Raw genomic sequence first — 27,959 nt, 5'->3', positions numbered from 1 at the left:
GTTTGCAGTGTACTGTAACACCCTCCTGCCACAGTGAGGATAATGTCTGCGTGGAGACAGAAGGCCTCTACCAGATGATCCAATGAGGTTCAACAACACAAGGAAAGTATGAACTAATTCATTGTTAACACACAAACTAATATTTGAATACTGAAGCACGTCAATGCAGCCCTCGTTTATAAAATCTTTATCCACCTCAAGTGGGCTGAAATGTGATGTTTTCAATCTATTTCACACGGAGGAGTTCAATAATTATGATCACAACTGTGAAGAGATCATTAGGTCCCATAACACAGAATATAAGTTCCCCATTTATGCAAAAAAGTCTGTAAAATAAGCATTAGACAGCATCTTTCAGCCATCTTCTACATGGATTTACCAATTCGGGGGTTTGAGGGGCTGAACTCGGTCCCAGTTAGTCTCACAAACTGTTTAGGGGCCGTGGGAGGAAACCAGACCACTCAGAGATAACCCACCCACCTGAGAGAACATGCAAACTCTACATAGAAAGGCTCTTAAGATCCATCTCAACTCGAACCAGACAAATCTCACTGTGTGCAACTTAGCTTTTCTACTTCACTTATCATACATGCCCTCTTATAGAAGCTATTATTCTTTATTCTAATCCAGATAGTTTCATCAACGGTTTCTGACTCATATTGTCCTTTTGATCCAGTATCAGTGTTTTTTTCTCTTTACTGGATGAATAAAGTATCTTGAAGAGAGGGAGAGTGAGTGATCAGCTCCTGCTGTTGCGTCTGTCTCACCTGAAGCGTTTAAGAGTGAGTGAGTGAATGAATACACAGCAAAGGTGTGTAATAACAACGTCAGCTGTACTCATCGGGGTGTAGACGTGTGCGCATGCCAACACACCTGCGGCGAATGTGTGTGTGTGTGTGTGTGTGTGTGTGTGTGTGTGTGTGTGTGTGTGTGTGTGTGTGTGTGTGTGTGTGTGTGTGTGTGTGTGTGTCAACGTGTCATCAAGCCACCCAGGTGAAAAGAAACGATGAAAACAGCTCGGATCGCTTGGTTGTTGTCGGGACAGCAGACTCTGCACTCACCCGGCTGAACCAGACGCTGAGCTGGGTCTCGGACAGCAGGGCGAAGTAGAACCTCTGGGAGCTGGGCTGGATGTGGAACGGCTCCTCGTCGCTCCTCAGCGGGCAGAGCAGCCTCCGCGGCCAGCCGGTGAGAAAATACATGACGGCGGAGTTACTCCGGGCTGTGCTGCAATGCCAGGTCGGATCGTCGGATCCCCCCCTGATCCCCCCCCCCCCCTCCGCCCCGGAGTGCTGCTATCAATCCAGGCCGCTCATGAAGCTTCGGAGACGGTGGAAACAACTAACTCGAGCCCGGTGCGCGGCCACTTATGAATCCACGGGCGTCATACGGAGGCGATCCGAGCCGCCGATGGAGCTACGCGGCTAGCCCCAGGCTAGCATCGGCTTCACAACTTTGAGGCGAAATAGCCGCGAGGGAATAACCAAAGCGACGGGACTCCCCCGCTGCGGACGAACGGCTCGACCACCTCTCGCTCCGGGCGCCGTGTCGGCTCTAACGGTGTCCGGTCCAGAGGCGCTGAACAACGGAGAGGCGTTCAGTCTTCACTCCGCTTTGCTCCTCCGCCGTCGCCATCTTTACAAGAGTCTGTGAGGCTGCGCGCTGATTGGCCAGCGCCGACGGATTGCGTCGTGTTGACATCTGACGTCACCGCTCCGTTATGCGAGGCCAAGGTGGAGGCGGAGGCCACGTGGCTCGATGCTGACACCTGCTGGTGGACGCGTGGAACAGCAGCAGACTTTTTACCTTCGCAGTAGAGACTCTTGACGAAAATTGGGGCGGAATGTTCTGAGTGTATTTATTTATTATTCTGTATGTATGTATGTATGTATGTATGTATGTATGTATGTATGTATGTATGTATGTATGTATGTATGTATGTATGTATGTATGTATGTATCCAATCCAATCCAATCCAATGTATTTATAAAGCACTATTAAAAACAACTCAGTTGACCAAAGTGCTGTACAACAATATAAAAATACAATTATAAATACAACAATACAGTGGCAGCACAGAATACACTTTGAGCAGTAAAAGTCAACTTCAACACTGGTTAAAAGCCAAAGAGAACATGCGTGTTTTAAGATGTGATTTAAAAACATGAAGGGAGTCAGCCTGTCTAATGAACAGAGGAAGCTCATTCCACAGTTTGGGACCAACCACAGAAAACGCTCGGTCTCCTCTGAGTTTGCGATGCGTCTGGGGGACCGAAAGCAACGCTTGATCAGCTGACCTGAGTGAACGTGCTGGGGAGTACGACACAAGCAGGTCGGACAGGTAACGAGGGGCAAGGTCATTAAGACATTTAAAAACAAATAACAGAATTTTAAAATCAATTCTAAATTGCACTGGGAGCCAGTGCAGAGAAGAGAGGACGGGTGAAATATGATCATATTTTTGTGAGCCAGTCAAGAGGCGCGCTGCAGCGTTCTGAATCAGCTGCAGGCGGGTCAGTAAGGACTGGCTGATGCCGGTGTACAGGGCGTTGCAATAGTCCAGCCGGGTTGTGACAAAAGCATGAATCAGTATTTCAAAATGATGTTTTGAAAGTGAGGATTTTATCTTTGCGAGTTGCCTCAGGTGGAAAAAACTCGCCTTCACCACAGCACTGATCTGTTTGTCAAATTTAAAATGTTGATCCATCTTTACTCCCAGATTAGAAACAGTTGGTTTGACAAACTGTGTCAGCGATCCTAGGTTCACTGGGGCGGCAGTACCAGAAGCGCTCGGCCCCACTAGGAGGACTTCAGTCTTTCTGTCATTAAAATGTAAAAAGTTAGCAGACATCCAGGATTTGATTGCCTCAATACACTCCAAAAGTTGAGTGGCACTGAAAGCATTCTCACGCTTCAGGGGCACATAGATTTGGCTGTCATCAGCATACAAGTGAAATGACACCCCAAATCTACGGAGAACAGATCCTAGCGGGAGCAGGTACAGTGAAAACAGGAGAGGACCAAGGATGGACCCTTGCGGTACTCCATACGACAGGGGGGCTGTGGAGGAAACACAATCCCCAACTTTAACACAGAAACTCCCCCCTGTTAAATAGGATGTATGTATGTATGTATGTATGTATGTATGTATGTATGTATGTATGTATGTATGTATGTATGTATGTATGTATGTATTTTACCAACTTTTCATAAAAACTATTAACCCGAATTGCATGAACTCTTCAGGGAAGATTTGTCATCATCGAGGACCGCTCCATTAGATTTTAGGACGTTGACGACTAACTGTTTCTACATGAACCCAAAAAATGGTTAGAAAATGTTCCGTACGGAGCGGAGGAGACAGGCACCTCATGGAGGAGATCGAAGGAGATCAGCATCTGTTGCCATGGAGACGCTCCCTGCTCAGGGTTTCACAGTGATGTAGCTACCTAGCAGGCTAGTTAGCATCGATATGAGCTAACGGCTATCATGCGAACTTGGTTCCACAAACAAATGTGGCGTTGGTGAAGGTCTGCGCTCTACCGAGTGTACCTTAAAGTTTTGTTTGTGTTTTGTTTGTGTTTTCTATTTTGAAATACAAACAAGAACAAAATACAGTCAGCATAAACTTAATATAACTTTTCCATTTTTCCCTGTCACAAACAAACAATACCCCCACTGAGCACCCGGCTGAGAAGCTTATAAAAAAACTAAATTAATTGGAATTCCATGTGGAACGTAAAGACTACAACAGTTACTCTCCCAAAACATCATTTGATTTGATTAGAAAAGAGTTGAACACGTTAATTATTGACAATGACTATGTAACACAGTAATAATCTACAAAGAAATAAAAACACGAGGCAAACAAGTGCTGAACAGTTATATTATTTTAAGTAGGTAACAGTCAGGATGATTATAAAATGTGATTATTGAATATTGTGGAAGTGGTAGAATTAAATAAGTTTCACTTCTTCCATCCAATTTTCAAATATTTTGAATGAGATTTATGTGTTTAAATTCGATATACGTGTTTGGAATTCCAGTGTGGGCTCACCACATTCTGGATTGGGCCACATTCCAATCCGAACCTCAACACATATACCTTGTCTTATTTGATATTTATCTATATCCAATATATGTATTCTACCATTATGCAACAGTGACAAACAGGAAATATCTGGAATTTTGTAAATCACGCGCAAACAAATCATGTGCAAATCACAAATGTGACACGAAGGGAGGAAGTCAATATGCATCATAAAGATTGTGTAAAATATTCTTTATATTGTCAATTCTTGAGGAGAGAGTGTGTTATGTGTAACCTCTGTGTAACAACATCTCTGTGTAACAACATTACTGGAGCCACCAGAAACTGCCGCCGTCTTTTTTATCCCTGACAGGAGGAGAGCAGGATCCAAGGGATCAGACCCAAGACTCACAGAGTGGAGTTACGACGGTCCTACTACCCGACCCCACCACAGCACCGGGACCCCACCGCAACGGCACGGCCCTTAAACTCCAGACTGAGATTGGCTCATCATCAGACCAACGCTCATCATAGACTTTTCTTAGTATTTGTACTTATCTGGCCTGTCTGCCACTCTCTCTCTCCCTCTTCTTTCCTCTCTCTCCCTGTCCTATCCCATGTACTTCTCCCCCCAACCGGTCAAGGCGGATGGCCGTCCTTCCAGAGTCTAGGGTCCGCCCCACGGTTTCTTCCTGAAGAGGGAGTTCTTGAACTTCTCTCCATGCGAGGGAGTTTTTCCTGGCCACTGTTGCTTATTACACCTGCTTGCTTTGGAAGGTTTAGTTGGGTCCTGTTGTACTCTTATCATTGTAAGAGCGCTTTGAGATGTTTGTTGATGTGATTTAGCGCTTTACAAATAAAATTGAATTGAATTGAATTGAATTGTGCTGTTGTTGCCACTCCGGAGCAGTAGGTGGCGGTCAAGCTCACTGACGCTGCTGAAAGGCATTTGAAATAAATCAGAGGGAGAACGGGAAGTAAAGTTTACTGGCATGCAGTAGTGAAACATTTCGCTTTTTTCCACCTCTTTATTGTTTCTGATGGTTAAAACCCCTCGGTCAAACACACGCAGACTCTTCTCTCAGCAGGCGGTGAGAAACACTCGGATTTAGCGCTCAAACCCGCGAAACGAAGGAGAGAAAGGAGCTAAGCTAAAGAAGCATGGCAGCTGACATGAGATTACCCCAAATCCGAAAGACGGTCTCATTGTCGGAGTCTGTTTCACACCGCAAAGACCTGGTTGTTCCTGGAGATGTTATCACTTCAGACACCGGCTTCATGAGGTAGGAGGCGACGGAGACGAAGCAACACACACACACCCACACACCCACACACCCACACACCCACACACACACACACACACACACACACACACACACACACACACACACACACACACACACACACACACACACACACACACACGGAGCAGCCTGATCTGCACTCTTGTACAACAGAGATGAGAAAATATGATTATTGTTCAGAATACAAACATTTCATCCACGTGCCTCACCAGGGGGCCAGATCCTCTGCAAGGAGCCGAATAGTGACCCACTGACTGTACGGCTTTAAGGGCAGCTGATTTAATGAAAATGACTGATGGTAGTTTTAATTTTCATCCATCCGTCCACCACGTCACCCTGTTCAGGGTCTCATACTCTAATATCTGCTCTCTCCTCAGGGGCCATGGGACCTACGTGGACGACGACAAGCTGACGGCTTCAGTCGCTGGAGAGGTGCAGAGGGTAGACAAACTCATCTGTGTCAGGCCTCTTAAAACCAGGTGAGTGGCGTCATACCTTTAGTTTTTAATCAGCTATTTGGCTCCAAACGGGGGCAGAGCTTCCATGGTGGCGCTCATTGGATTGACGGAGGCGGCAGCCTTCCTGAAGCCGTTCTGCTGCTCCTCTGATGACGCTCAGCCTCCCTGAAGCTGTTCTGCTGCTCCTCTGATGACGCTCAGCCTCCCTGAAGCTGTTCTGCTGCTCCTCTGATGACGCTCAGCCTCCCTGAAGCTGTTCTGCTGCTCCTCTGATGACGCTCAGCCTTCCTGAAGCCGTTCTGCTGCTCCTCTGATGACGCTCAGCCTCCCTGAAGCTGTTCTGCTGCTCCTCTGATGACGCTCGGCCTCCCTGAAGCTGTTCTGCTGCTCCTCTGATGACGCTCAGCCTCCCTGAAGCCGTTCTGCTGCTCCTCTGATGACGCTCAGCCTTCCTGAAGCCGTTCTGCTGCTCCTCTGATGACGCTCAGCCTTCCTGAAGCCGTTCTGCTGCTCCTCTGATGACGCTCAGCCTCCCTGAAGCCGTTCTGCTGCTCCTCTGATGACGCTCAGCCTCCCTGAAGCCGTTCTGCTGCTCCTCTGATGACGCTCAGCCTTCCTGAAGCTGTTCTGCTGCTCCTCTGATGACGTCACGTCCGTCTTGTTTGCTTTCAGATTTAATGGAGAGGTTGGAGACGTGGTGGTGGGAAGAATAACGGAGGTGAGGGACTCTCTCTCCTCTCACATGTGATCTCTGTCATTCTTACTGAAATATAGAGAAACATTTTTTTAAGCATTTTGCATTTCGAGGCGTTTGAATCTTTTCCCTGAAACTAGATCCAGAAGGAGGTTCTGACTCATTCCTCCATCGAGCTTGTAGACTTACTACGATCCAGATATTTCAATGTACGCAGGGACGGTGGGCAGGGAACTGCTGGAAGGTGAAGATATGAGCTTTATTGGTGTAAAGAAGAACAAACACTTCATTAAATTACATAATCACACAGAGAGGCTTCATCAAACTGCCGAAACTCAAAACTCTGCATAAAGGGATTTCTCCCTCCAGAGCTGAAAGAACCAGAGAGTCTCTCAGGTCTGCTCTAGATTCTAATGGTGTCATCTTCTATTCTCTACATGTTAAGTGTTTTCTGGAAACAGATGTTGCGTCTGTTTGACTTGTAGTTTGTTTAACTTGTGTGTTTTATGTTTCTAAAGGTGCAGCAGAAACGCTGGAAAGTGGAGACGAACTCTCGCCTGGACTCCGTCCTCCTGCTGTCCTCAGTCAACCTGCCCGGAGGAGAGCTGGTGAGACGCCGTCTCCGTGGAAACGGGAGAAAACGCGCCACTGCGCCTGCGTGACCTCGAGTGAACTCTGACTCTGCGTTTCAGAGGAGAAGATCAGCAGAAGACGAGCTGACGATGAGGGAGTATCTGCAGGAGGGCGACCTGATCAGCGTAAATACACTTTGACTTTAACCCTCTTCAGCTGCTCCTTCCTCTCCTTCCTCTCCCTCCTCTCCTTCCTCTCCTTCCTCTCCTTCCTCTCCCTCCTCTCCTTCCTCTCCTTCCTCTCCCTCCTCTCCCTCCTCTCCCTCCTCTCCTTCCTCTCCCTCCTCTCCCTCCTCTCCCTCCTCTCCCTCCTCTCCCTCCTCTCCTTCCTCTCCTTCCTCTCCTTCGCCCACTTCTCTCTTTTCTGTTTGGTTCCTTTGCTTTCAGGCCGAAGTGCAGTCTGTGTTCTCAGACGGAGCGTTGTCTCTTCACACCCGCAGTTTAAAGTACGGAAAGGTAAGTTTGTTGGTTCCACTTTATTTAATAATTTAATAATAATAAAAACAGTAGGAAAAAGAGTAAGCCTATTAAATTCGACGCGGTCTCCAGTCAATCTGTGTGATTACCGTAACTTCTGGACTATAAGCCACAACCTTTTCCCACACGCTCTGAACCCTGCGGCTTAAACAACGCCGAGGCTAAATGATGGATTTTTACGGGTTAACGAGCTTCAAACTGACAATACATGGGCGATGCGTTCAGGTGCATCACGTTAGTCTGTCCTTTCTGTTTTTCTTTTTAAACTCGGTGGGTGCGGCTTATATTCAGGTGGACTCAATAATCCGGAAATGAGGCTATTAATTATTTTTTATTTAAACCAATGACACACTCATAACTCTGGGAGTATTTAAAGTATTGTCTCTGGCCATCAGCTGGGTCAAGGGGTGCTGGTCCAGCTTTCGCCGTCGCTGATCAAGAGGCAGAAAACACATTTCCACAACCTTCCGTGCGGCGCCTCCGTCATCCTCGGGAATAACGGCTTCGTGTGGCTGTATCCTACCCCGGGGCAACAGGAGGAGGAGGCCGGGGGCTTCTACACCAGTCTGGAGGTACGAGCAGATCGGCAAATCCAGTGCAGGGGGGCCGAGCGTGAGGCCCCCCAAGAGGCTCCATTCCAGCTAATCTATCAAGAAATGTGTGAAAACTTCAAAGAAAACTTTCGTTTTTCCAACACATTTCTTAGGAATCGCGAACACAACCCAACACAACCCAACACAACCCAACACTGACACTCGGGCTGAGATGTCTGAGATTACTGTCCCCAGTACTATAAGTGGGCCAGTATGCACCAGTACGCAGTACTGGCACTTTTAAATTTTACTCTTCAGCGTACTGGAACTTTCCGTAGTATCCAGACTATAAGACGCTACTTTTTTCACACACTTTGAACCCGGCGGCTTAAACAATGAGGGATTTTTACGTTGATGGAGCTTCGTGCCATAATGCCAGGATGATGCATTCAGGTGCATCACGTAAATCCGCCCTGGTGCACTTCGTGGCTGAGCAACGTCGTCGTCAGAGGAAAATCTCTCCTCATAATCACAATCAGCAAATACTTTATAGACAGAGATAAAACCCTCAGTCTCTCTCTCTCTCTCTCTCTCTCTCTCTCTCTCTCTCTCTCTCTCTCTCTCTAAGTGCAGCCTATACTATATATAAATGTATTTTTTCTTTTTAAATTCAGTGGTTGCAGCTTATGTTCATTTTTTTTTTTTAAATAGTGTACTAATAGTGTCTGTGGCCCATATTGACGTGATCGACAACGTCAACATTTTTCACGATTCCACACTTAAACCACACAATACGTTATATTATTGTTCATGCAGAACATTTCCTAGAAATTGTTTTCAGCAAACTGCACCACATTCCTGCCCCAGGTTCCTCTGTCAAACCTTCCTCTGGATTCACTGAAGCTTTTTTTTTTTTTTTTTGAATTACATGCTTAAATTACACCCAATACATGTACTTCAGTACAGGCTGATAGGAAACGAACAAATCCCCACAGGGACAATACATCTGAACTTATTCAGGACGATGTGTTGTGACGTCCACTCAGCTAGCTCTCTCTCACTCTCACTCTCACTCTCACTCTCACTCTCACTCTCACTCTCACTCACTCATTCTTTCCTTTGATTCTTTTAGGGAATCTTTAAAAATCTGCCAATATTTTAATAAATATGCAATTACTTACAACTTGTGCCTGTAATGTTTTTTTAAATCTCACACTACTATAATAAAGCAGCCGGTGGATCCACTGAGCCCCTGCTGCCCAGAATGTCTGTGGTGTTGCTGAATATCATGTTTCTGTCCATATGATGTATAAATGGTTTGTATGAGAGACTGACAGCAGGTCACTGAGGGGGGGGGGGGGGACCGACACTTGTTTTTTCCACCTAAATCTCTGACTGTTGCAGAAGTTAACTTCCTCTTGTCTTCTCAGCCCGTCAGCCTGGCCGACCGCGAGGTGATATCTCGGCTGAGGAACTGTCTGCTGGCTCTGGCTGCACACAAAGTGCTTCTGTTTGACACCAGCGTTCTGTATTGTTACGAGTCTTCATTTCAGCACCAGGTGAGAAGTCGAGCAGGATTGAACTGCTTTCAGGGAGTTTTTGCACCATCTAGTGGTCATTCTGAGAATCTGCGGCTCCTGATCTAGAAGAGGACGAACCGGTGGCAGTTTTCAACTTCTGTTCCTGCAGTTTGAAACTGAGTTGATTTGATTGCTGTCCGAAGTGGTGATTTAATTAATACTTCTGATTCCCCCTCTGTAAAAAATAATCCAGTATAAAGAGTATGTAGAGCTGCACGAAGCTCCGATCGGCTTCTTTGTTTTGAGTTGCTGCAGCTTCCTGTCATTGTCAGTGGAACGTACCATTGTTTGTTGTCTGCAGGTACTTGTCACTTGTTTAATGTGTTAAAAACACACATTGTTTTCAGGCCTTTTGTTCTGTAATCCATTGATTTAATTTTGTCTGTTCAGGTCAAAGACATCTTGAAACCCGAGGTGATGGAGGAGATTGTGATGTTGACACAACAGAAGCTGCTGGAACAGGAAGGTTGAAGCGACCAGAAACTCCATTAAGCTCTAATAAAGTGGAGGAGCTCTGACATCCCACTGCTGACAAACTGACTGAAGAATCCTTTACAAAAACATCCGCCACGCCGCAGCTAAAGAGTTGTGCTATGGATAATTAAATGAAGCTGATTCCCAGGATTTAACAGTTAATGTGAGTTTGATCTTTTTAAAAAAAAAAGTCTAACATTCATAAAATTCCTGCTCCTTTTTTCTTACAATGTGTGATTGTTCTGGACAAAAACTAGTGTTTGGAATAAAAGTTCTTATATTTCTATCAAATGTTGCTGTTGGTCCCTGTGGTCTGTTTGAGATTATAAAAACACCCGTTGTTTAGTTCATCATGCGTTTCAACAATACAACCTGGACCTGCCGTCTCCTCTGGTACATCCCTCATCCTGCTCGTGGGGTTAGGGCTCTAATAAAACCAAACGTCAACATTGTATTAAAAAAAACTATTTGAATTGTGTGATTAAAGAAATCTTACAATCTTGATATTGTGTTTTCAACTGTCAAAATAAAATGTCAACATTAAATGCTGAAGAACATAATAAAAAAATAAAAAGAATCGATAATGAATTTTGATTAATAATTTCCTCTTCTTGAGTGGCGCCAATACTCCCCTGTAGACGATGACGGACCAGAGGACACAATCCCAGGTTGTATTTCGGGGAAACGAACCATGAAAAAATCTCAACATTGTATTTTTAATGAATTATTTTTTAACCCCCTTTTTTTTTTCTTTTGTTGCTCTAATACTCTTCTATTAAAAATATTAAGATATTGTTTAAAGAAAGTTTGTTACCTTCTGGGACTGTCCCGGTAGCGTCCCGGCTGTGTCCCGGCAGCGTCCCGGCTGTGTCCCGCGGACCAGCGGTTGAGCGCCTCAGTAATAAAACCTTCACTCCTCCGCTCCGGCGTACGAGCCCACGCACGCACGTGACGTCACGTCACCCCACCCACATATTTGTGTAAACCACCTTGCGTGTGGAAGTATGGCGGCCGCAGCGACACAACTTGTGACTCCGCCAAAGTTCGCCGCTCACGCTTCCAGGGGAAAGCGATGAGCAGGCCCGCGGACCGAGGGACCGGCAACCGAGAGCGCTGCGCCTGCGAGCAGAGGAGCGGACCCGCGGGGGGAGCCGTCGCTTCCGCGGCCGGAGGACTTCCCTCGACTTGCCCCGACCGGAGCGCCTTCAGCCCGGGTTCCGCCGGGGAAGAAGCTCCGCAGCACGGGAGCAGCGGACGCGGAAGTTTGAGCCCCGCAGCCAAAACTGACGGAAAGTGCCGAAGAAGCAACATGTTTTCCGGGGACGTCCAGCGGCACTTGACGGGAGTTTAGTTCGGCGGCGTCACGACCAACTGTTGCCCGCTCGGAGAGCTTCTCGGTCCGGCGCGTCTCCTCCAGCAGCAGCCGCTGGTTAGCTTCATGGCTACCTGCAACTTTAGCCTGAGGTCGTCTGATAAACGATATAAACACAACCCTCAACGTGTAAGTAAACGATATAAACAACTCTTAACATGTAAGTAAACGATATAAACAACTCTCAAGGTGTAAGTAAACGATATAAACAACTTTCAAGGCGTAAGTAAACGATATAAACAACCCTCAATGTGTAAGTAAACGATATAAACAACTCTTAACATGTAAGTAAACGATATAAACAACTCTTAACATGTAAGTAAACGATATAAACAACCCTCAACGTGTAAGTAAACAATATAAACAACTCTTAACGTGTAAGTAAACGATATAAACAACTCTTAACGTGTAAGTAAACGATATAAACAACTCAAGGTGTAAGTAAACGATATAAACAACTTTCAAGGTGTAAGTAAACGATATAAACAACTCAAGGTGTAAGTAAACGATATAAACAACTCAAGGTGTAAGTAAACGATATAAACAACTCAAGGTGTAAGTAAACGATATAAACAACTTTCAAGGTGTAAGTAAACGATATAAACAACTCAAGGTGTAAGTAAACGATATAAACAACTCTCAAGGTGTAAGTAAACGATATAAACAACTTTCAAGGTGTAAGTAAACGATATAAACAACTCTTAACCTGTAAGTAAACAATATAAACAACTCTTAACGTGTAAGTAAACGATATAAACAACTCTTAACGTGTAAGTAAACGATATAAACAACTCAAGGTGTAAGTAAACGATATAAACAACTTTCAAGGTGTAAGTAAACGATATAAACAACTCAAGGTGTAAGTAAACGATATAAACAACTCAAGGTGTAAGTAAACGATATAAACAACTCAAGGTGTAAGTAAACGATATAAACAACTCTCAAGGTGTAAGTAAACGATATAAACAACTTTCAAGGTGTAAGTAAACGATATAAACAACTCTTAACCTGTAAGTAAACAATATAAACAACTCTTAACGTGTAAGTAAACGATATAAACAACTCTTAACGTGTAAGTAAACGATATAAACAACTCAAGGTGTAAGTAAACGATATAAACAACTTTCAAGGTGTAAGTAAACGATATAAACAACTCAAGGTGTAAGTAAACGATATAAACAACTCAAGGTGTAAGTAAACGATATAAACAACTCAAGGTGTAAGTAAACGATATAAACAACTTTCAAGGTGTAAGTAAACGATATAAACAACTCAAGGTGTAAGTAAACGATATAAACAACTCTCAAGGTGTAAGTAAACGATATAAACAACTTTCAAGGTGTAAGTAAATGATATAAACAACTCAACGTGTAAGTAAACAATATATAAACAACTCAAGGTGTAAGTAAACGATATAAACAACTCAACGTGTTAGTAAACAGTTCTACTCAACGTTTGACTGACATAAACCAGGTTTATTCACTCTGAGTGGCGGTGGGTGGACAGCAGCCATGTGATGTTTATTATTCTGTTAATTCGCCCTTGTTGTTGTTTTGTTTACCTGATGGCTGTAACTTTCTAATCTTCCTTTGCATTTTATAACAAGAGGAAAACGTGTAATACAGACGTCATGTTAAATCTGTGGCTCTCAGATTAATACGTCTGTAGTTCACCAGGGAAGTAAAACCATAATAACCTGCAGATGATGTCAGCTGTTTCCCCGGGTTTCTATTTAAAGAGTTAATATGAATAGAAGCTCACCAATAGATCACCTTTTTATTCACCCGCTAACTTCAGGAGACGTTTCTATTATCTGTCATAAATCAGTTTTTCTCACGTTGGTGCTCCTGAGTGGTGATGATGAAATGTTTTTAACCTGATTAGAATAGGCTGGGTAATACCGTGTAACTCTGCTGCTCTTTAACTATTAGTTAAGTTACCTGATGTGTGTCCGTGACTTTAACTTCTGGAGTTATAATCTACTTCCTGTGAGGAAAACAAGCGTAACACACTTATTAATGGTCTCAAATCTGAATGAGGCAGATCAAATCTCTGGCCTCCACACAATAACTTTAATACAGAATAGCACAATAATCTACAAATAATCAAATCTTTGAATGTTGTCTTATGATTTTATGCAAAAGAAGATTTAATTAGTTTGATAGCTCATAACTTTTCTTACTTTTATTCTCCTGCTAAAAGTCAATAATCAGGTTTCTTTTTAACTTTAGTCCTCATGAGTGGAGATGAAGTGATTTGAACCTGAAGTTTGGGATGAGATATTCTGGATTACCTCCCGTGACCCCCTGCTGCTGTTTATTCACCTTTCTAATGAGGCTTGTTGGTGTTTGTTGATTTACCCGATAGTTCTGTGTGGCTGCGACGTTTAAAGGGATAATTTACTTCGTTTGCAGTCGTATCCAGAGGATGATGTGAAATACAGACGTAAAGGTTATTAATCTGAATAAAACCAAACGAATATGTCCCTTAATCAATAAGTTTGATCATTAATGGCCTAATAACGTATAAATAATGTCGTCTTCATATGTTTCTCTGTCTCCCTAACTTTCCCTGCTTTTATTGGCTTCAGGAATAAGTTTCTGCTGAATGTTAGGAATCTTCTTTCTACTTCTAAAGGAGCTTATCAGTGGAGGTGATGATGTTTTTAACAAGATAGAAATAACTTTAATATTTACCATTTTATTTAAGTTATTTGATGTTGCTGAATGTGCCTCATGGTTAAGTTCATAGTCATTTAAAGCACCGATCCACTTCCAAAGCAGAACAGATACGTGAACTGATGTAATTAATTAGATATTAAATCAGGATCTTGATTTATTTTAGTTCAGGGAACGAATATAATCACATGTGATCCCGTCAGACCAGTGAAAGAATAACCTAATAACTCAACTACATCTATAGATAATTCTCTCTTTTGGTTCAGGGATGAACACGTATAATATGAACAAACACATTTGATTAAAAAACAAACAAACAAAACTTTTGAATAATGTGTGATTTCAGTATAATGTCGCTCTTTAACACTCCTGATGCAAAATGTGTTGAGACTCTAAAAACATTTAGCATCTAAGAATATGAAGAACAGCTTTGCTATATTTGATAAACTTATCTAAATATTTGAATTCCTTCACACTACGGTGTTTCTTTTCAGACCAACATTGTTAAATCCTGCCGTGATTTATGTCTTTAAAGATTCAGCCTCACCCTGGCTGCTGGCCAACTTCCTCCACCGTGTTAAGTTACGTCTGCTGCTCTGACTGAAACTCTGCATTCAATCATAAACAGCAGCTCAACTTCATGTTTCTTTCTCATGCAGGATCACAACTCATCGCTGAGCTGCATGATGGACATCATTGCTTTAAAGCAGGAGAGTCAAACGTCAGACCCGACGGTCAAACGTCAGACCCGAGGGTCAAACGTCAGACCCGACGGTCAAACGTCAGACCCGAGAGTCAAACGTCAGACCCGGGGGTCAAACGTCAGACCCGAGGGTCAAACGTCAGACCCGAGGGTCAAACGTCAGACCCGGGGGTCAAACGTCAGACCCGAGGGTCAAACGTCAGACCCGAGGGTCAAACGTCAGACCCGGGGGTCAAACGTCAGACCCGAGGGTCAAACGTCAGACCCGAGGGTCAAACGTCAGACCCGGGGGTCAAACGTCAGACCCGAGGGTCAAACGTCAGACCCGGGGGTCAAACGTCAGACCCGGGGGTCAAACGTCAGACCCGAGGGTCAAACGTCAGACCCGAGAGTCAAACGTCAGACCCGAGGGTCAAACGTCAAACGTCAGACCCGACGGTGAAACGTCAGACCCGAGAGTCAAACGTCAGACCCGAGAGTCAAACGTCAGACCCGGGGGTCAAACGTCAGACCCGAGAGTCAAACGTCAGACCCGGGGGTCAAACGTCAGACCCGAGAGTCAAACGTCAGACCCGGGGGTCAAACGTCAGACCCGAGGGTCAAACGTCAGACCCGAGAGTCAAACGTCAGACCCGGGGGTCAAACGTCAGACCCGGGGGTCAAACGTCAGACCCGGGGGTCAAACGTCAGACCCGACGGTCAAACGTCAGACCCGGGGGTCAAACGTCAGACCCGACGGTCAAACGTCAGACCCGAGAGTCAAACGTCAGACCCGGGGGTCAAACGTCAGACCCGAGGGTCAAACGTCAGACCCGAGGGTCAAACGTCAGACCCGAGAGTCAAACGTCAGACCCGAGGGTCAAACGTCAGACCCGAGGGTCAAACGTCAGAACTGGCCCGCGAGACGCTCCAGTCCGGCCAAACCAAGAAAATAGATTTTCAAACAAATTTCTCGATAGTAGCGACGCAATAAAACGCTGAGACGCGAGCTGAGATGTCAGCGTCCATGAAAGATAACAAACTAGCATTTAGCCTCAAAGCCGTGATGTCAGGGAGAGTTGGTTAAAAACTCCCACAATGCAACAGGAGAAGCGTTTTGGACATTTGACTGTATTTTGCACCAGAAGGTTCCATTAAAATTGGCTTCATTTTGAGATTTTAGTCATTTTTGGTTGAAATTATTTGCATTTTTGTGAACAAAAGACATGTTCATGGTGTATACTCTGTTTCATAACAGGGCGGGGCGGTTTGGCCTAAAACAAATAAAATCTATGATTTTTTTAAAAGAAAAATTTCCGATTCGATTTTCAATCATTTTTCTCTCAATCCACCGAGAAATGACTGCAGACTTCAGATATATTGTCAACAGTGCAACTTTATTGCTGTGATTGTCCTCAGAGTTAAAATGCTTATAAACAACTCCAAAATAAAAAAGTGAAAGAGGCTCAGTCATTTAACAAATTAAAGCTTTAACTCAAAGGAATGGTGGAACAGAACGCCAGAAGACCTGTGTGTGTGTGTGTGTGTGTGTGGGGGGGGGGGGTCGACTTTAAAGAATAAAAACCTTCTTTTAGCTACAAATGTGATTAAATTGATTAAAACGATGTTTTGCCCAGCCCTACTTCATAACAAAGAAACTCTGGAGTGGAGCTTTAAAGGGGATGCAGGCTGTATTACTGGTCCGGCCCACTCAGGATGAGTCTGGACCGTGTGGCTCCTGAACAGGAACGACTCCGACGCCTCTGGTTTAAAGTCTAACAAGCCTGTTAAACATTCAGTTACTTTAAAATATCGGTGTTGAATCATCAGCATAACAGACGTCCTGCTCGTGTCTCGTCTTCCCACAGGTCCCAGTGAATTCCCTTCCTTCGTGCTCTGAAGCGCTCAGGCCTAATTGATGCATGAGAACCGGAGAGCTACTGGAGTACCTCAGATCTGCGTCGGTGATCGGCGCCACCTTCAGGTCAGCAGAGGTCAGCCCGGGCCGGGGATCCGGGGTCCCGCCTCGTCCCTCTGGCCCCCCCTGTTGGACGGCTGCGGCCCGGCACCCCGCCCCTATGGGGCAGCAGCCGGGGAAGTTTGTGGGGGAGCAGAGGAGACCCAGCCTGCCAGCCTTCATCAAAGGGGGGAGGAGGGAGTCGTCGCGTCACGGCAGCCAGCCCTGCAACATCTTCGTGGTGCACGGTAAGGAAAACTGTCATGGCCGACGGCCGTGGATCGCTCTGTGTCGTGGCGCCGGCCTGGTTGTTGAGAATGAGGCTCTGTTCACACGGCGGGGTTTTCAGGAGAAAACGCAAAAGCTTTTGTTGGTTTGATTTGGGGGATTTGTTTAGACGACGACGACGACGACGACGACGACGACGACGACGATGACGACGGTGCTGAGAGCAACTGGAAACTGTTATGAGGTGGATCTTTTCATAACCGGTCCGTCTCTGTGCAAACAGGGAAAAAGCTACTTTTTGAAAATCCTCTGGCGCCGTGGAAACGGGGAAAACACAGTTTTTCAGAAACTGCTCAAGGCCCAAGGCTCAAGGCTCAAGGCCCAAGGCCCAAGGCCCAAGGCTCAAGGCTCAAGGCCCAAGGTAGCTGGACAACCAGAACAAAGTTTCCTCCGTGGTGTCATGACTCCGTCCTTATTCTCCTGGACTTGGTACTTTTATTTTGACAGTCACTGTAATAATAATCTAACGGTCCACTAGAATGCCTCGTGTTCTCCGGTTCTTAATATTTTGTGTTAAACGAAAACGTAAATACGAAGCTGTTGGACCCAATTGAGACTATAAATGTTCTTTGTGAAATTAGTGCAAACTTACATCATAATAAGAAATGTTATTTGAAGTATTCTTGTTTTTCTTGATTAATTGATGATGATTATTGTTTGGATATGTCCTCCTCCTCCTCCTCTTTACAGTCAGGAGGAGGTGCAGCTGTTGGGGGGGTGGGGGGTGGGGGGGGGAAGGACCGTTTTCAGGGAACGGGCCTGTAGAAAGTAGCATTCATGAGAATTTGTGTTTTTAAGAAAGACAACCACGGACAATAGATTTAGATTGTTTTAGATATATTGTGCGTCTTTAATTGAATCTGTCAGGGAGTGCTATTTTATGCTGCGACTCAAATCTCCTCTACAACAGATGCTTCTTCAGCTTGATGAGATTTCCATGTAACCGTGGCCTTAATCTGCCTCGTCGTCACTTTAAATCACCGCAGGGAGCTGAAGGCTGTCTGCACTCACGTCTCGGGGTTCAACATTTTAGTCTCAATGCATTTTGAGTTATGCAATTTTGTGTGCCTGACTTATATTATATGTAATATATATATATATATATATATATATATATATATATATGTATTAATGTCAATTCAGACTTTCGGGACATGTTTACATGTTTCCACGTCTCAAGGACAGTTTCTCAAGTGAAGTTGTTGTAAGTGGAATACGGACGGATTAAAAGGATGAAGTGAGCTCAAGTGCAAAACCAAAGGTGTAACTGTCACAACAGTTAGAGCGTTAAATTATAAAAAAAACAACTAAGTTTGCTTTCCAGTCTCTTCTCACAAGTTTGATTATCTTTGTAAATCAAATGTCAAACATCTGAACACGTCTTCATCATGGACGAGTGGAAGGAGGAACGTTTGCTGTTTGACACACAGGTGATTGGAAGATTGTTGTATATTGATTTTCTTCACCGTGTTGCTCCGGAAAAAAAAACTTTGTCACTACTCTCACTCATTTTGCCTCCGGGGTAAGAAAAGAAACCAACCCAACAACGTAGAGCTGGCACGGAGCCAAAACAGAGTCAACACGACGAGCATCACACTCGTGTGTGTGTGTGTGTGTGTGTGTGTGTGTGTGTGTGTGTGTGTGTGTGTGTGTGTGTGTGTGTGTGTGTGTGTGTGTGTGTGTGTGTGTGTGTGTGTGATTGGCAGGAACACTTTCCACTGACTCTCCGTATTGTGTAACGGGGGGGCAGATGGATCAAGTTTGGCGGAGGGTCAGTTTGTTTTGCCTCCCTGCCCCTTGGCCTCCTGTGATGAGGGGATGTGAGTCACGGTGCAGGAGGAGGGAAACATCAACACACCATTCTTTTTATTTTTCTTCCCCTCTGCGATGAGCCTCGGCGCCGCCCTGCAGGCAGGTTCAGACCTCTGCGTGCTGCCGCCTCACACGGCGACGCAGACGGCGAGGGGGCAGGCGAAGACCTGCCCGTGTTCCCAGTGCACGATGGGTAAATCTCCCCCCGGTGCAGGTTGACGGGACTCTGCTCTGCCTCCTCTTTTCACCCCCGCAGGTTTGTTTGTTGGGGAATGGTGCAGGTGGATGGATCAGCGTGAATACAGAGCTGCAGTAATGTTACCTGGCCGGTTCACAGGGAAAGAACCAGAGAACAAGTCTGAGCAGGACGGGTCTTCTACAGCTCTGCTTTGTTCGCTTGCTAATACATATTATAATTAACTTTATACACCATCTATTACTCATTTATTCTTTACGTTTGGCAATTCGTTTCTCATTTTTCCTAGTATAATTTTTAGTGGAAAAAAAATCATTGAAAAGGGAAAAAGTAGAAGATAATAAATAGAACGGGCCGAGTTACTCTTTTACTCTTTATATGACAACATGAGTGAAAACACAATACTTCCCTGGTGTTCAGGGAGTCGGCATCGCCACGGAAAATACAACATTTTGAAAACCCCGACTCCGCCTCCTGCACTACGCTGTGCTGGTACTGGTTCTGTTCTGCATCATGATTTCAACATTGGATCATAAATGTGGGCGAAAGGTCAGAAGCAATAAAATGAAGGAAAAGTCACTAAAGTCAAAGATTACAAACTTTATTGTGGGAATGGTTTGGTGGAAGTTGGAAAGACAAAAGAATGTGTACAAAGACGTCACCATCACAGAAGTACGTGTATATTTATAGAGGTTGTAATTATACCTAAAATACGTAAAAAAAAGACATTACGGATTTAAAGGGGTTAGAAGGTTCAAAACACTAACATTAAAAAACGGTGAGTTAAGTGTGATGGTTAATGTTAATACATGTAAATACATCCTTCTACTTTGTATCGCCCATGGCCGTCTACAGTGTACTTTAATATTTTAATATACAGAAACTGTGAGCAAATAGTGAGTTTAGTCTCGTGTGTGAGTTTCATAGTTGATATTTGAGAAGTGACGAGAAAACACCTCGGCAAAATATTTACCTGCAAAATGCTGAACATGAAAGTGTCCAGATGACTGGGTTCAAACCCTCTTCCTCTTCCTCTTCCTCTTCCTCTTCCTCCGACTACCTGCAGGATGAGGAACTGCTGTGTAGTCGGTCGTGTGATGAAGAATTAATTTCCCGTTTCCCTCTTGGGTTTTCCTGGCGGTTCCTGGACTCTGACTCAGGATGTGGACTCGTACTGCCGAGGAGGTCAGACTGGAGGAGGGTCGACCTTTTGAACTCACAGCAGCGTTTCAATAATTCCAGGGATGAGGGGGAAACAAAACGGGGGAGATTTGCCCCGTGGGGCAGCATAGCTCGGTTGGTAGAGCTATGCTGCCCCACGTCTCCCAATCAGAAGGTTCGATTCCCCTCTCTGCCTGCCTACATGCCGAAGTGTGCTTGGGCAAGACACTGAACCCCAAACTGCCCCCATTGGAGTGACGGCACCCTGCACAGCTGCAGCCTCCAATGGTGTGTGAATGGGTGTGTGTGAGAATGTGTGTGTGAATGTGTGTGTGAATGTGTGTGTGAGAATGTGTGGGTGAATGTGATGAGCTGTGTAAAGAGCTTTGGGGCTGCTGTAGCTAAAAGGCGCTTTATAAGTTAGTCCTTTTACCTTTTACCTTTTACCTTTTACCTTTTACCCAGCTGGTTAAACTTATTTATGGAGTTTGTTTACTCCATTACACTGAAATTGTGACCCAGATCTCTTTTTCTTTTTTAAACTATTACTGATCCGCTTTAAGCCATGTTTGACTGGGATGCACAGCTGTATGATTTTCCATGGTTACCATAGCAACATATTGTATTTTGAGCTTCTTTTCTGGTAAGTGCATCTTATCTAACCTGCATTGTTTATCAGCGGGGATGCATTCCCACCATGACGGCATATTAAGAGCTTTTTGTTGAATTGTGATTAAAGGCATGAAGAGGTGTACGGGGCAGTTTGGGAGGGAACTGCCTCTGACACGGGGTAAATATGTGGCTTTAGCTTTAGAGCATCGTCGGAGATTTGTGATGAAAACAGACGTTCAGGTGTGAAGTAAAACTCTAGATATCCTCTGACTCACTTCCATCTAGGCCCCGTTTACACAACCTTCAAGTGAAAATGGAAACTTTGGTTTGCGTTCTGGGCGTCCGTTTACACAACAACTGTGCCAGGAGTAAATGCAACTTTTTGAAAACGGCTTCCAGGGAGGAACATTTTGAAAATGCTCAGACGGAAACGCTGCTACTGCGCACGCCCGCCACGGCCGTAGTAAAGAGTTCTGCTCATACACAAGAAGACGGACAATGTCCCCCGCGTCATTCTATTGTTTCCGTGGAAACAGAAAAAAACATTTCAAAACAGAAAACTTTTCTGAAACAAATGCAAAAACAATGCTTTTCCACTTGGAACGTTGTCATGGAAACCGGGCCTGGCTGTCTGAGGGTCGGGCTCAAACCGTACGACCTCAACCTAATATTAAAGGTTGTAAATATCTGAACGCTGTTTTCTTGTTGTTATTATCACTTGTGCTGGAAAAGACTCGTGAAACTGGAGCGCCTCATCTCCCACATGCCAGAAGGCCGCTACGCGCCGGTTTTAGAAAGCATACGTCTCCTCCAAGTATTCCTGGGAAGCTTCAGGAATGAAAGTTTGTACTTTTGATAATTGCAGGTCTTCATGTGGTACGACAGTCGTTTTGTTCCTCCTTGTCCGACACTCAAACTATTAGTTGGTGATTCCTCCAAAACGACTGACAAACAACAGCTGGAAGCCGCGTGACGTTTGTTTTGGGTTTTTTATAGAAACCGTGATCGGCTTGTGTCAAGTTTTAATTCCAGCCGACTTTCATGTGGAGGCAGCGAGGAGACGAGAGGGCCGATCCACGGCCACCAGCCAGACCGAACAACAAAAATGTACGGTCGTCTGACTTGGTGCTACTTGCTGGGAAAAGTTTCAGTGTGGGCACAACAGTGCTTTTATTCTTACTCATAACCCCCCCCCCACAGACACACACACACACTTTATCCCCCCCCTGGTTTGATGCCTGCAGGCCAGCCTGGCGTCTCTTCAGGTCTGCTCCAGCAACAGAGAAACGTCGGACCCGGGATGACGTCCCGTTTGTTCATTGGGATTATTGGCAGTTTTCTGTTGAGGGATGATGGGAGGCTGCGTCTGCAGAATGATGGGAAGACACACTGATCTGACTCAATCTTAACAATTGAACATTTGACCTCCATTAAGGGGAATATGTGGATATATAAGGTCTTCCTGACGGTAGGTGCTCGTGCAGCTTTAAACAAATTGAAACTAACCAGAAAGTGATTACTGCAGTGGTGAGAGGGGGCAGAATGATTGACGGACCTACTGTACATGGACTGAAATGAATCTCACGTTCCAAACAAATCAGAAGGTTGCAGGTTCGATTCCCATCTCCACCCGTCCACATGCCAAAGTGTCCATGGGCAAGACGGTGAACCCCAAACTGCTCCCACTGGAGTGACGGCACTTTGCATGGCCTCCATTGGTGTGTGAATGTGTGTGTGAAGGTGATTGATGTAAAGCAGAGTGAAGTTACCAGTAACTGTAACAAGGTACTGTCAACATGTGAAAATATAATATAACAACAACACACATTAGGTGTACCGTCTAGTAGGAGTCCCCGTAATAACAATCCAACGTGGTGGTTTTATTTTGACAGTCACCATAATAAGAATCCAACTTTGTAGTTTTATTTTGACAGTCACTAAAATAACAATCTAAGTTTGTCCACTAGGACGTCGGTGTTCTCGCAGTGTTAATGTTTATAGTTTATTGTTCTCTGCTGTAGTTTCATTACAAAAACAAACCACAGCTTATTCGAAGCGATTCCACTGAAACACAGTGAGTTTGCACTTGAAATGTTGTCGTGTAAACGGGACCCGAGGACCTGAGGACCTGAGGACCCGAGGACCTTACACATAAAAGCTAAATGGGCACAGAAATGTCTGTACAATTCAAGGATTTCAAGCCTAGACTGGAACAAAGGCTGCTCTGGAGCCTGTTATTATAATGTTATAATCCATTAAAAAAAAACTAATGTTGCTTTGAAAATGTAAAGTGCGTCTGTAGTAAAACACACAAGTCATTTTTAAAACACAAGAAGTTCATACAAAGTGTTAAACAAATAATCTCCTGACAAATAGAAGTCCTGATCTGTGGAACGAAGTGTGTGGAGTTCCTGGTGTCCGCTGTGAGTCTGGTACAGAAGCCCTTTGTCCTGCTGGAGTTTCCAGGAAGTACAGCGATGTACAAAATATGCACAAAGAAGAGCCGCCAAGCAGCTCCAGCATTATGTAACGCTGCTTATCTATAGAAACTCTTAATCTGTCGCAGGTAAACAGGTCTATAGTTCTTATTGTTGTACTCCAGTTGAACTAGAACCATAACGGAAGTCAGTCTGTACCTGACCCCAACCCGATTTAGGTTTTTATCTTATTTGAAAACTGTAAATGTAGATGACTTGATTGGAAGTAGTGGGGCAGCAGTTATTAAACATTTCTAATTGTTTCCCAGAAGTGAGATTTAAAACATATTGTGGTATATATATATATATAAAGACCCAAACTCCTTCAAAATAAAAGTCCTTGCTTATCAAAAATTACTATGTTGACTTCAAATGGGATTTTAAGTGTTTAGCTGGGCCTAGGGGTGAGCTGGCTTTCAAAATAAAAGCCCAAAAGTCCTTCAAAATGAAAATCTTTGATCAAAAATTACAATATTGATTTCAAACTGGATAGATAGAGAGAGAGAGAGAGAGAGAGAATTTTATTGTCTGACCCAAAGGGTGTCAGAAATTTCTCTTTGACAGGCTCAAAGTTGCATCATATGCACACATAGAAGGCAGTAAGAACAGCAATACTCATAATAATAATAATAATAATAATAATAATAAGAAGAAGAAAAGACAATATACTACAACATTATTACTTAAAATAAGGGCGAAGGGAAAGAACCGGCTGCAAGTTGCTCAGTTCTCTGAGTTGTTTCCTCTGCTGGTGAAGCTGCAGATGGAAGGAAGGATTTTTTGTATGTTGTTTTTCTGGCCAGTGGGACTTTATATCTTCTGCCTGATGGGCGGAGGGTGAATGAGTGATGGGGGGATGGGGGGGGGGGGTTCCTCTGTGATCAGGGGGGTTCCTCTGTGATCAGGGGGGTTCCTCTGTGATCTGGGGGGTTCCTCTGTGATCTGAGAGGTTCCTCTGTGATCAGGATGGCTTCCCTGATCACAGAGCGCTCAGACAGGTGAGACAGTGGAGTTTGTGTTGAGCCTCTTATTTTGCTGGCTTCAAAAATGAAAGTCCTTGTTTATTAAAATCACACTAGAAATCTGAGAAATTGATGTTTAGGTATTAGCAAGATTAGAACTTAGTTGGCTTTCAAATTAAAAGTCCCCCGCATTTTTCAAAATAAAAGTCCTTTTTTGTCAAAACCTTCAAAATTTATATTTGATCAATGTTTAAACGAGCCAGAGGCCATGATGAGGCCGACCCCGACGGGCCAGAGGCCATGATGAGGCCGACCCCGACGGGCCAGAGGCCAGACTGCGAGGTCCCGATCAAGGCTGCTTGCAGCTTTAATTGTTATTATTATTTAACACTCAACTGGGGCATAACTTACATAAACACACTCAACTCAAGTATTTAGGTATTAACTATCTTGGCCTGTTAGCGGCTGCCGCGAGCAGTGCGAGCTACACTTGATATCATTTACCAGGAGACGCTGTAATTATTCTTGGACATCAACGAAACCTTGCAAGGCAAGTTTCCATTGAACTTAAGTTAATGGAGTCTGAACGATCGTTTTTAGACAAATCTTAGTTAGAAAAATTGTGTGTGTGTGTGTGTGTGTGTGTGTTGGTAGGAGTGCGACAGGTGTGTGTGTGTGTTTAGTGTTCAGCTATCTGAGCGATGATAGAATATTAATTTCTCCAACATCTTGACGTTATTCATCATTGTGCCGCCTCAACGTGAAACTAACTGGACGGGATAATTACACAGAGAAAAGTTGATCTTTTAATAAGAATAAAATAAAGTAGAAAGAAAATCTAGAATAAGATTTTACCGTTAAATGAGATGACAGGAGAAACTTTGAGATTAATGATTCAGTTCACAGGACGATGTTTTCTAGTGAAAAAGCTAAACTTTCGTTCTGTTTGGGTGTCTGGTGACACGACAGCGGACAGCCACTGAAAACACAACTCACCATTGTTAATGGTCATAGTGGTTTCATTACAGAAACAACCAACAGCGCCCCCCCGTGGCCCAGCATGGTAACTACAATGGCCATGTGTTTAAAAATGGAAGCTGTCACTTGGACTGGTTTTGTGGTCAAATATTGTGTCCCGTTTTTACCAGCATGTGAAAATTGTTCAAAGTTTACAGTGTCACTAAGGGCATCAAAAATTCTCACAGATTCCTGAAATATTCATATTTATAACAACTATTCAGTCACGTTTTCTGCAATTGACATCAATTCCCAACGGTCAGGTTTGGGGAAAAGGTTTGAGCCAGAACAGTTTTCCTGTTGTAAAAGCGAAACAATTCCAATGAGTGTTCCTCCCGTTTCTCTCTGTACTCGTGGTTATCTGAGGAATGTGTGTACTTTTGCCACCTCTGGCGTGCGACAGCCAGTTGTCCCCTGCTGGACGACACACAGTGCCGATTACTGAGTGTTTCCCTTCTCATCAGGGCTTGACCACCTGGAAAGGAGCCTGTTTTTATTGCCCCTGGAGTCAATGACTAGGCCAGAGCAGCTGCGCGTATAAATCAGGATAGCCCAGATTGTCTGTCCGTCACAAAGCCCCTCCCTGGTTTAACATGCAGCCGAGGTCCACCAAGCTCTGTGCTGGGGATTACACCTTGAAACTTTAAGATAAGACTGGCAGGTATATATATATATATATATATATATATATATATATATATATATCAAATAACCTTTCAGCCTACTTCAGGAGTCACATCTGGCTCTGTAGTCTAGTTAATAATAATAATAATAATAAGTAAATAGTAGTTTTATCTCCTGGCTGAAATTGCTAATATGGCTAAGGCCCCTTTCACACGACAACGGATACGAGTGTATCTGCAAAACTTTCTTCACTTTCGGGGGGGGTCCGTTTCCACGACACCGGTGTTCTGATCCACTCAATCCATGAAGCTTTTCTCCCGGCTCCCAAGGTGGAAAGATTCTTTAACGGATGTTGTTCCCTCCTGCAGAGACTGATGGAGGCTGTGGAGTAAATAGTTCCTTCTGCTCATGCTCCAGTAAACAAACATGGCCGACTCGTAGTGGTTTGACTCGTATTGTAGTTTTATCGTCCCGATCAGTAGTTTAATAGTTGACTCTCCCTGAGAGGATCTGATTCCTCATCAGTCACTAGAATGTCGCTTCTCTACATTTTGTTCACATTTATAGCGTTTTGTTCTCTGCACACACGTCTGTGTAGTTTCATTAGAAAAACATCCAACAGCGCCCTCCTGTGGCCCGGCAGACTAACTACATCATTGCCAGTGTGTCTACTGCTGCAGTGGAAACACGACAGGGATTAGGTGTCGTCACCTGAACTGTTGTCGTGTAAACGGGGTTCATAACCTCTCCAAAAGCTGAACAACTAAAATTGCTAGAAATAACTAAAATGGAACAAAAAAACATCAGGAATGTATAAAAAGGTCCAAACTGAGAGCAGATAAAGTGACTAAAAGGACAAAAATGATTGGAATTGCTAAAAAGAAAAAGCAAAAGTAAAAACAGCTACAACAACTAACACAGTATGAATGTCAGTGTTCTCCCATTGTTAATGTTAATTTGTTGTAGCTGCATGTGTGTGTTTCATCTCTGCTGTTCCTGAGAGAACCCCCTCCAGTCGCTGGGCCGTGATGCCAGAGGAGTTAAATAAAACTATTTTGCATGGCGAGAGCGAGAGTTGAACACGGGACAAGCCACAGCAGTGGAGTGAAGAATGTGACCTCGTGTGCATTCCTCTCTCAAATAACTGGTGCAATCCCTTCTTTTCTCTCTCTTTTGTTGCTTATTTTTGTTTTTACTACTTTTTCATCGATCGATTCTACATTCTCCAAATACTTGGGAATAAATGAGCGCGTGTAAAATGACACGCAAATGTTCTTCTGCATTCTAAATGATGTGGTCGTGTGGCAAAGAGTTACACATTTCTTAATGGTTTTACACACACACACACACACACACACACACACACACACACACACACACACACACACACACACACACACACACACACACACACACACACACACACACACACACACACACACACACACACACACACCATAAGGCCTCTTCTTCAGCCTACTGATAGTTGATATTTAACTACTCAATGTTTTCTCTCATGTAATCATTTCCAGCCGGGGCACCAACTGCAGCTCAGAATTGAATCAACTTTGTTTTTGTGTTTTTTATTGAGCTGGTGGGGAATCGTGGTTTGTTCGGTAGCACAGCTCTTAACAGTAATACATGGAAAAACTTTATCAAAAATCTTTTTTCTAGTGAAGAGGCGGCGGCTCGGGCCTCGTTTACAACGTTTTAAAGAGAAAACGGAAAAGATTTGTTGTATTTTGGAGGTCTGTTTATATAGATAGATAGATGGATGGATGGGTGGGTAGGTAGATAGATAGATAGATAGATAGATGGGTAGGTAGGTGGGTGGGTGGGTGGGTGGGTGGGTGGGTGGATGGATGGATGGATGGATGGATAGATGATAGATGGATAGATAGATGGGTGGGTGGGTGGGTGGGTGGGTGGATAGACAGAT

General features: G+C 44.2%; 3 protein-coding genes across 4 annotated transcripts in view; 2 read left to right on the top strand and 1 right to left on the bottom strand.

Annotated features, from left to right (window-relative positions):
- ric1 (RIC1 homolog, RAB6A GEF complex partner 1) overlaps positions 1 to 1,608 on the bottom strand; it is a 44,495-nt gene extending 42,887 nt beyond the window's left edge. The window contains exon 1 of the mRNA XM_080476936.1: positions 1,062 to 1,608. Coding sequence (XP_080333062.1) covers positions 1,062 to 1,202 — 141 coding nt within the window. The 5' untranslated portion in view covers positions 1,203 to 1,608. The remainder of the gene's footprint in view (positions 1 to 1,061) is intronic.
- A 3,359-nt stretch (positions 1,609 to 4,967) lies between these two features.
- On the top strand, positions 4,968 to 10,740 carry exosc2 (exosome component 2). 2 transcript variants are annotated; one of them, XM_080476529.1, is made up of 9 exons: positions 4,968 to 5,313; positions 5,712 to 5,813; positions 6,465 to 6,510; positions 7,005 to 7,094; positions 7,179 to 7,244; positions 7,506 to 7,574; positions 7,991 to 8,167; positions 9,559 to 9,687; positions 10,099 to 10,740. In XM_080476529.1, exons 1-9 carry the CDS (start codon positions 5,192 to 5,194, stop codon positions 10,177 to 10,179), a joined length of 882 nt encoding a protein of 293 aa, XP_080332655.1. In that variant the 5' UTR covers positions 4,968 to 5,191; the 3' UTR covers positions 10,180 to 10,740. The 2 variants fall into 2 exon arrangements, with proteins under 2 accessions (XP_080332655.1, XP_080332656.1); XM_080476530.1 differs by having other exon boundaries at positions 4,982 to 5,313; positions 5,712 to 6,033; positions 6,404 to 6,510; positions 10,099 to 10,684.
- A 761-nt stretch (positions 10,741 to 11,501) lies between these two features.
- Positions 11,502 to 27,959, top strand: part of abl1 (c-abl oncogene 1, non-receptor tyrosine kinase) — a 51,767-nt gene continuing 35,309 nt past the window's right edge. Inside the window, exons 1-2 of the mRNA XM_080476527.1 lie at positions 11,502 to 11,683; positions 16,783 to 17,119. Of these exons, the coding sequence (XP_080332653.1) occupies positions 16,837 to 17,119 (283 nt within the window). The 5' untranslated portion in view covers positions 11,502 to 11,683; positions 16,783 to 16,836. The remainder of the gene's footprint in view (positions 11,684 to 16,782; positions 17,120 to 27,959) is intronic.

This window comes from Lipophrys pholis (assembly GCF_963383615.2).
Source record: "Lipophrys pholis genome assembly, chromosome: 12".
In the NCBI taxonomy this organism is placed as follows: Eukaryota; Metazoa; Chordata; class Actinopteri; order Blenniiformes; family Blenniidae; genus Lipophrys; species Lipophrys pholis.
This window is presented reverse-complemented; position numbering and strand designations above follow the sequence as displayed.